The following is a 9,324-nucleotide window of genomic DNA, read 5'->3' as shown; positions in this document are numbered from 1 at the left end:
GTAATCAGGCCTCCTCTCGCTGAGAGTTGTTCTGCTGAGACCTTCACCTTACTAGAGGCTCACTTTTAGGCTGATTTCTCACAGTTCCATCCTGGGCAGTTCTAGGTAGCTTGTAGGCTCCTTTGAGCCTCGCTAATTACTTTAAGCGTAAAGATGAGCGTAGTTAGGCCTTCCCTGGTTAGAGAACCCTGTGTGAGACCTCCACTCATCAGAGTCTGCTAAAGAGCTCTGTGTATACGCTAAAGCTCTGTCCAGATGGTACCCTTAGTATGCAGGCTTTATTTGAGTCTCGCTGAAGGCAGTTCCCATAGTGTCCACCAGGACGCACCGTTGAGTTCCCTGTTCTCAGGGAACTATGGTTACATACGTAACCTGAGACGTTTTTGCTTTGAACAAGCAAAATAATCTGCCAATGGGGTAAGCAAAAAAATCTACTTTCAAAAATCAAACAGATTATTTTGCTTGTTATAAGCAAAAACACACTTAATTTGGACTTGTTTTTTCTGAAAACAAGACAATATTTTTTACTCGTCTTGATTTAAGAATTTGTAGATATTTTGGCTGGAAACAAGAAAAAAATCTAATAAGAAAAGCATTTTTTGCATTGCATTTTGGAAGTTCAAACTTGCACCATAGAAGTCCACTATATGGAGAGAAATCCTGAAATTTTCTTTTAAAAAACAAACATGAACATCTTGGATGACAAGGAGGTGAGTAAATTATCTGTAAATGTTTGTTCTGGAAGTGATCTACTTCTTTAAGTTATTTACAGTCAGTCGAATGTGTGTTGAAGACTATTAAAATAAAGTGTAAGCAGATATTAATCTGCTAATAGTGACTGCTAGTTGACCGTAGTTTCAAAGATAGTCAGTTGAGTGTCTAAAGTAGCCTGTTGGTGTGATAGTCATTCCTGGTTCTGGTGATTCAGGTGGAAAGGGGAAAATGTGGCCACGACGGAAGTGTCTGAGATTTTGCTGATGCTGGATTCCATTGAAGCTGCAAACGTCTACGGTGTGAAAGTCTCAGGTCAGGACGTTCAGTACTGATGGAGGAGCTGCGTTTGTCAGCCGGTCTCAGGTGTTTGATGTGTTTCTCTCAGGTCACGGGGGACGTGTTGGAATGGCGGCTCTCAAACTCACGGACGGGATGGAGTTTGCCGGATCTGCCACATACGAACACGTGAAGAACCTCCTGCCGGCGTACGCCAGACCACGCTTCATCAGAATACAGGCACGACTTCACCTCCATCACCTGCTGAACACACACACTCTTAATGTCTCCGATGAGCTGTCAAAGCAGTTCAGTCGTAATGAGGAAGTGAATAGTTGTTAAATTGTTGAGGAAGCACGTCCAGTATCTCATGATGATTATGTATAAACACACAGGACTATTTTGTCCAACAGAATTTGGAAATCTGAGTTTGTATTTTTGGCTTTTCCCACCTGACCTCAGTGTGATCCGAAGCCCATCTGACTGTGGTTTGTTCCTCTGCAGGACGAGCTGGACGTGACGGGAACCTTCAAACAGGTCAAAGGTCAGCTGGTGAAGGAGGGATTCGACCCAAACCTCATCCAGAATAAACTCTTCTTCCTGGACGAGTCCAAGCAGACGTTTGTGCCCATGACGGAGGAGATTTACAGTTCGATCATAAAGGGACACATGAGACTCTGACCAACACAAAACTGTAAACTGATTTTAGACAGAGGATGATTTTAATACATTTAATACACAATATATCATTAACCTACTGTATATACATCTGCTCATTCTTATTATTATAGTCATACACATCAGAATACCAGTGAAGACATCAAACTCGCAAATAACACAAAAAGATCCAAACAAGCAACACATATCCAATATTACTGAAACCTAATATTATTACTAATATTCGGTAAACAAATAAATACATACTGTACATGGTATACTAACACGAAGTAAATATTAAATAACATCACACTTTACATCATCACAACTTTTCATATACAGTATAAATGCATCTGTATACATGAAAATATAAACCGCCTTTATCATTTATGAAGGGGATCATCACATGCGGGTGAATGAAAGTGTTTAAAAGAACCAGATTCCAGCTCTGGACACTCATCTTTTCTTCAGGTGCATCGTGGGATGCTTTAAACATGTGAAGACAGACGGACATGTTACTCATGGTGTTTCTCCTTCTTCACTGTTACATGAAGTCAAACGTGTAATGTAGACGAAGCTTTTATTATGATGAGCACAAGAAGATCTGCTATAACAAAAATATAAAATATAAATTATAACTTCACAGACATTATTTTATGCCTAAATCAGGGATTACCAAACCTTCTGTCATCCTGAAATATTCAATGAAACTTCCCCTGAGATTCAGTATTTCTATCACTTAACACACAATTTTTAGATGTTAGTTAATGGTCACAGATACAGTAGTGTGCTGATACTTCACTGACCTGCCTGTGTGAAAACATCCTGACAGTCCTGGAGAAGCTGATCCACAGCTGTGTGTGTGTGTGTGTGTGTGTGTGTGTGTGTGTGTGTGTGTGTGTGTGTGTGTGTGTGTGTGTGTGTGTGTGTGTGTGTGTGCGTGCGTGCGTGCGTGCGTGCGTGCGTGCGTGCGTGCGTGCGTGCGTGCGTGCGTGTGTGTGTATGTACAAGAGTATGCATGTGTTTGCAAGTGTGCATGAATCTGTGTACACGAGTATCTATGCGAGTGTGCTTGTGCAAGAGTGCACAAGAGTGCATGTGTGAGTGTGCACATGCGAGTACGTGTTTGCGAGTATGCAGAAGTGTGTGTGTGTGTGTGTGTGTGTGTGTGTGTGTGTGTGTGTATGTACAAGAGTATGCATGTGTTTGCAAGTGTGCATGAATCTGTGTACACGAGTATCTATGCGAGTGTGCTTGTGCAAGAGTGCACAAGAGTGCATGTGTGAGTGTGCACATGCGAGTACGTGTTTGCGAGTATGCAGAAGTGTGTGTGTGTGTGTGTGTGTGTGTGTGTGTGTGTGTGCTTCTGCGAGAGTGTGCACGAGTGTGTTGTGATTGTGTGAGAGTTTGAGTGTGTGTATGCTAGATTGTGTGTCACAAGGGTGTGAGTGTTTGTGTGTGTCAGTGCATGTGTGAGTGTGTGTGTTATTTGGTGGGCAGCGGGCTGGTTTCGGCTAGAGGGAAGCAGTTGAAGCAGCTGGCCCTGCTGGTGACCCATCCTCGTCTGAAGGGGTGGTAGAGCTGCTGCATGCCGCACTGCGCCCACACCTGCGACAGGCTGGGCACGCTGTGGAACTTCAGCAGACGCTTCTGCGTCCTGTGCTGCGCCGGCGGCGGCCGCTCGGGGATCTGCTCCAGCGGGGCGTCTCTCTGCGGCGGTGCGCGCTCGGGTCGGGCGGGGGGCAGTTCGGCGCCGCAGCTCAGGGAACGGATGGCCCGTCTTTGGCCCTGTCGAACCAGACGCTCGTCTATCATGGGCTCCAGACGCATTCGGCTCAGCTCGGCGTGGATGGTGAGCGGCGCGTCCTCTCGGTTCTCCTCGAAGCTCTCGTCTGAGATGATGCTGGGCTGGCGCGTGAGAGAGCAGGAGCGCAGCACCTCTTTGGCCGTCTGCCGGATCAGGCTCCAGTCCCTCTGGATGTCCTCGGCGCTGGTGAACTGGGACGTCACGGTGAAGCGGATGATGAGTTTGTTCCCGATGGCGGCCGGAATCAGAAACATCTGCCCCGATTTAGTCAGTTTCCGCAGTAACTCCTGCGTCGGTCCGTTTCCAGCCTGAGAACAGAAGAATCGTGCTGATGTGAATTGGTTATGACTTATCAACATGATTTGTGTTACTCTGCAATCAGGTAGAAACGGCGCATTGTTCATGGTGCAGACAGTACTGTTTATAAGACACCTGATCAATAATCAACAAACTGTGCGTATGGTGTTATTGTTGTGATTTCATGACATTCGATTATATTTCCTGTTCCTGTCTGCTTTGGTGTTTGGGTGCTGAAGCGTCATTCTCTCACTCGTAAGCAGAAGACGACCAGGCCGAGGTGCCGCTGCGCTGGGATCTGGAAGTTTGTGTCGTTTCTGACTAGAGACTCGAACAGCTTTGCCATCTCCACGCTCTGACATCACAGGAAACGCATCATCACAGACAGGAAACAGCAGCATTAACTCTGACTGTTCATGAAACCGATCGAACACAAACTGACGTGTTGAATTCAGTGCAATTATTTGCCTTACAATGATTTAAGAAATGATTTCTGCTTGATGTGATTATTTATTAAGTGTGTCAGAGTTTTACAGGGCATCTTTTTCATTTATAAGGATTTGTAAAGTAAAAAAATGATTATATTACTGCAATAAAGCGTAATGGCGTGACTCACGTGTCGAATGTGAGCCTGCAGGTTCTTCAGACCGAAGGAGCGCATCACAAACCACAGCTTCAGAGAGCGAAAGCGGCGACTCAGAGAGATCTGCCAGTGCTGCAGAAGACCAGATTTACTCGATAAACAGCAGGAATCAAACAGATAAACACATACTAGCCAGTGTAGCGTGACTCTACCATGAAGTCAGTGGCGTCTGAGTTCTCGTGTCTCAGGTAAAGCGGGTCGACGGTGAACGTCTGCTGGAGCTTCATCTTATTCTTCACCCTTTACAGATATGAGATTCATTAAATAATCACACTTATTCATCACGAATGCATTTGATTTATCAAAATTGACAGTAAAGACATTTATAATGTAGAAAAAGATTTCAATTTCAAATAAATACTGTTCTTTTGAACTATTCATCTGTGAATCCTGAAAAATAAAACGTATCACAGTTTCCACAAAAAAATTGCTATCACCGATATTAGTTGTTTTCAACACTGATATCAGAAATGTTTCTTGAGCAGCAAATCAGCATATTAGAATGATTTCTGAAAGATCATGTGACACTGGAGTAATCAGTGTTGGGGGTAATGCATTACAAGTAATGTGAGTTATGTAATCAGATTCTTTTTTTTCAAGTAACTATTAAAGTAACTATTAAAGCATTACTTTTTAACTGACAAAAACATTTCTGGGTTACTTTTCCAAATAAGCAACACCAGTTACTTTTTCCCCCATTTATTGATTAAAAGCTCTCCTGTCCCCATGTTGAGAGAAATCAGGAGTAAGATGTTACTTTAGTTCTAAAATAAATGTGAACATGCATTAATTCATCTCACTCACTAAAAAAAAACAGATTCATTATTCCTCAAATTCAATAAAAACTGTGAAATGCAGCTCAGAATAAGATGCAATAATTAAATATGGTAAATAATGCAAATATCTTTTATGTGTTTAGTCCCATTTTATTAGCCAGTGTTTTCACTACTGACCTTTGCAAAAATTGTTTTTCTTTTTTATTGCTGAAGAGTTGACATGTTTTCTTCTGCGGTCTACTGTACAAACTTCAATTTATTTTTCTCTAAGCCTGACTTTTGCTGTCAAAAATGTAACTTTTTATATTAAAAACAAACAAGCAAGCCCTGCCCAGATTTAAAAACTAATGCAAAAGTAACATAACTAATCCATAAAAAGTAACTAAGTAACGTAATTAGTTACTTTATTAGGGAGTAACTCAATATTGTAACGCATTACTTTTAAACGTAACTTTCCTCAACGCTGGGAGTAATGATGCTGAAAGTTTAGCTCTGATCACAGAAATTAATTACCTTGTAACAGATATTCACATAGAAAACAGCTATTTTAAAATGTAATTATTTCACAATTTTACTGTATTTCTGATCAAATAAATGTTGGTGAGCAGAACAGATTACATGTGAATTTCTCCCTGCAGTCTACAGTTTCCAACAGGAAAAGGAAAGAGGAATCAGTAAATAAACAGGACACAGGTGTCTCTCACCAGAACGCCGTACAGTCGAAATGGACCATCATCCACTTGGATGGGTTGAAGACGAATGAATCTGCAAACTCGATTCCGTTGAGAAAATATCGCAGTTCAGGACACAGCAGAGCAGAACCTGCGTACGCCGCATCCACGTGCAGCCAGAGACCCTCACGCGCACCTCAGGACACAAACACAATTTACAAACAAATGCGGTAATTCATGAGCTGCAGAACATTCAGAAGCACTTCCTGTATGGTTCATATGGTTCAGTCACATGACATGTTGTAGAAACAGAATCAGTATTTGGTCTTTGGATTAGAGAAGTTGATGTAGAGCTGTCTGATTGGTCAATACTTACAGATGGGGCCGAGTTCATCCAGACGGTCAAAGGAACACACTCCGGTGGATCCGAGCGTGGCGCACAGCTGCAGGACACAGACACACATTCAGACACACGGCAGCACTACTGAACTAAACGCTGATTGGCTGAGTCTGATTCACCATCACTGGTACCAAACCTCTCCTGCGGTCCTCGTCGATGGCGCGCTGAAGAGTTTCTCCACGCAGAGAAAACGCCTCGTCCGTCTCCAGGAACCTGATCTTCACCAGAGAGATCAGACCGGCCTTCTCCACTGACGAATGAGCCTACAGGACCAAAACACTTAGTGACTTCATGATGAACTACAAGACACTTGTAGAACTGCCATCTTCATCTTCCTCCTCATTAATCGTGTTGTGAACAGGCCGTAGTGATGACTGATGTTGTACCTGGTCGGAGGCGTAGGCGATGAGTCTGGAGTTCAGCACTGACTCGTCCGTGTCGGCGTGTGTGAATTCAGTCTTCATCTGCAGGATTCGGTCCTTCCTCGCGGTGAGCAGAGCGACCAGAGTGCACTCGCTGACCGTACTCTACACAGCAATCACTTACACACATTACTACTGACCAACTCAACACCAAACATGCTCACTGACATGTCTGTGCACTAATGCACTGCAAAAATGCTTTTCTCACGTACACAAAATATCTTAAAAATTCTAAAATAAAGAAGGAGTTTCTAGATGAGTAAAAATTATGTATTATATTAAGTCAAAATGAAGTGTGTTTTTGCTTAGAACAAGCTAAATAATCTGCCAATGGGGTAAGAAAAATAATCTTGTTTGTTTGTTTATAATAAGATTTCTTTTGCTAAACCCATTGGCAGATTATTTGGCTTGTTCTAAGCAAAAACACACTTCATTTTGACAATTAGAAAATAATTTTTACTTGTTTAGAAAATACTTCTTGATGTGAGAATTTTTCGATATTTTGGCTGGAAACTAGACAAAACATCTAAACAAGAAAAGCATTTTTAGCAGTGAATACACTGCAAAAAATGGCTTGTCTTTGTATTTTTATCTTCTTTCTAGTCAGAATATCTAAAAATTCTTAAATTAAGATTTAATTTAGCATTTACTAAATAAGCAAAATGACATAAGATAATCAATTTTGTTTGAAGCTAAATGCACTTAATTTATCCCCCTCCCCCCTAGAACTAAGTAAAACGATCTGGCAGTGGGGTAAATAAAATATTCTTAAAACAATACTTATTTTAGGTAAACTGCACTTAATTTAGTTTTTCTCCTGGAAACCAAACTAAATATCTGATGTAATTTTGCTTATCTAGTAAATGCATTTTAATTTAAGATTTTTTTTATATTTTAACTAGAAAAAAATCTAAGATAACCCTTATTTTGTAGTGTATGCAGCATCGAAACTCATCAGTGACAGAATCAGTAGTAGAGTCCAAACATTACCCAGAAAACATCTGAACATAAAGATGACTCAAGCTTGTTTATGACATGCATTTTAAATCAGTATGCAAACAAATGTACTGTGTGTGATGCACGTTAGTCACAGTGTTTACAGTAGATCTGATCCAGGAACAGTCTGTGTGTGGTTGAGTTGTGATGTGTTTTATACCTGCAGGATTCCTCCTCCGTTGCTCTGTGGATGATGGTGTAAATAATGATCTGGCAACCCAAGCGCCTTACACAACCAGTCTAACACACACATCTCCAGCTCAGTGCATGCTGGACTAGAAGCCTAAAGAACACACACATCTACTATTTAACATGATGCACACATCTGACACACTGTGTGTGTGTGTGTGTGTGTGTGTGTGTGTGTGTGTGTGTGTGTGTGTGTGTGTGTGTGTGTGTGTGTGTTTTACCCAGGTGAAGCCGAGGCAGTTGATGGCGTCTGCCAGCATGTCTCCCAGCAGAGATGGCCATGAGGTGAGCGCAGGGAAATATGCATGCATGTGAGGACTCTGCCAATGAACAACCTACAGACAGACAGACAGACAGGAGCATTACAGCATACTGGAGTTGAACAGGACAGACGGAGTGACTGACTGACAGACAGACGGACCCCAGGCAGGATGATGTTCTCCACGTCCCGCATGATGCTGCTCCAGTCGTCCGGCTCAAACGGGGCGCTGCTGGGCAGCAGAGGACGCATGAAACCCGGCTGAACGTCTGGAACGACCCGCCGCTCACGGATCTGTGTGAGATACTGCTGGATGAAATCCACCATCTCCTTCCCTACACACACACACACACACACACACACACACCACAGAGGAACATCAACACACATAAACTGCAAACACACTGAGAACTTACTATAAATCAATGCAAATACAAGACTGAACAACATTAGAGAAAAGTTATAAAAACAAACGATGGAGCACAGACGGATATTACAGCAGAACGTAAATATCAAATCTGTTCAATGCATTAAAATAACCTTACAATAATTCATCAATTGACAACAGAATGCAAACATTTTAAAGTGATTCTAATGTCCTGGTTGTCATTTATTCAGAAAGTGAATGAGATGGAAACCAGTCATTTATGTACAAATCTTAGCTGTGTCCTGTAAAACTAATTAAAAACCACTCATATAAGACATGTCCTTACTACACTGCAACAAATGCTTTTCTTACTTAGATTTTTTGTCGTTGCCAGCCAAAATATCTAAAAATTCTTAAATCAAGAAGGATTTTCTATACGAGTAAATATTATTTTCTTCAGTCAAAATAAAGTGTTTTTGCTCGAAACAAGCAAAACAATCGGCCAATGGAGTAAGAAAAATAATCCTGTTTTCTGTTTGAAAATGTTTTTTGCTTACGCCATTGGCAGATTATTTAGCTTGTTCTAAGCAAAAACACTTAATTTTAACTTGTTTTTTTTTCTGAAAACAAGACAATAATTCTTACTCATCTAGAAAATCCTCCTTGATTTAAGAATTGTTAGATATTTTGTCTGGAAACAAGACAAAAAAATCAAAGTAAGATAAGCATTTGTTGCAGTGTAAGACTGTCCTCAGCTGAAGGTTCAGATCATTACCTCTCATCGCGTACTCCTGCGCCTGCATCACGTCTGTCAGAGGAGGAGAAGACCAGCGTGTTTGAGCCGCTTCAG

General features: G+C 41.6%; 2 protein-coding genes across 2 annotated transcripts in view; one reads left to right on the top strand and one right to left on the bottom strand.

Annotated features, from left to right (window-relative positions):
* LOC141345415 (long-chain fatty acid transport protein 2) overlaps positions 1–1,671 on the top strand; it is a 5,609-nt gene extending 3,938 nt beyond the window's left edge. The window contains exons 4-7 of the mRNA XM_073850265.1: positions 213–258; positions 929–1,026; positions 1,100–1,230; positions 1,495–1,671. Coding sequence (XP_073706366.1) covers positions 213–258; positions 929–1,026; positions 1,100–1,230; positions 1,495–1,671 — 452 coding nt within the window. The remainder of the gene's footprint in view (positions 1–212; positions 259–928; positions 1,027–1,099; positions 1,231–1,494) is intronic.
* Positions 1,672–1,844: 173 nt separating this feature from the next.
* On the bottom strand, positions 1,845–9,277 carry hdc (histidine decarboxylase). Its single transcript, XM_073849938.1, has 12 exons — positions 9,250–9,277; positions 8,270–8,442; positions 8,070–8,183; positions 7,820–7,942; positions 6,628–6,768; positions 6,361–6,504; positions 6,218–6,284; positions 5,875–6,037; positions 4,547–4,634; positions 4,368–4,466; positions 4,005–4,106; positions 1,845–3,762 (listed from the first exon to the last, which is right to left on the bottom strand). The coding sequence occupies exons 1-12, from the start codon at positions 9,275–9,277 to the stop codon at positions 3,133–3,135; spliced, it is 1,872 nt and encodes a 623-aa protein (XP_073706039.1). The 3' UTR covers positions 1,845–3,132.
* Between the last annotated feature and the right edge of the window lie 47 nt (positions 9,278–9,324).

This window comes from Garra rufa, chromosome 11 (genome assembly GCF_049309525.1).
Source record: "Garra rufa chromosome 11, GarRuf1.0, whole genome shotgun sequence".
NCBI classification, from domain to species: domain Eukaryota; kingdom Metazoa; phylum Chordata; class Actinopteri; order Cypriniformes; family Cyprinidae; genus Garra; species Garra rufa.
This window is presented reverse-complemented; position numbering and strand designations above follow the sequence as displayed.

Bases quoted from the DNA above. Each gene is read 5' to 3' on its own strand.
- hdc (XM_073849938.1), bottom strand. From the start codon at position 9,277: ATGCAGGCGCAGGAGTACGCGATGAGAG. The intron at 6,769-7,819 runs GTATAAAACACA...ATTGCTGTGTAG, and splicing joins ACGGAGGAGGAATCCTGCAG to AGTACGGTCAGCGAGTGCAC. The intron at 6,505-6,627 runs GTACAACATCAG...TTGGTCCTGTAG, and splicing joins TCGCCTACGCCTCCGACCAG to GCTCATTCGTCAGTGGAGAA.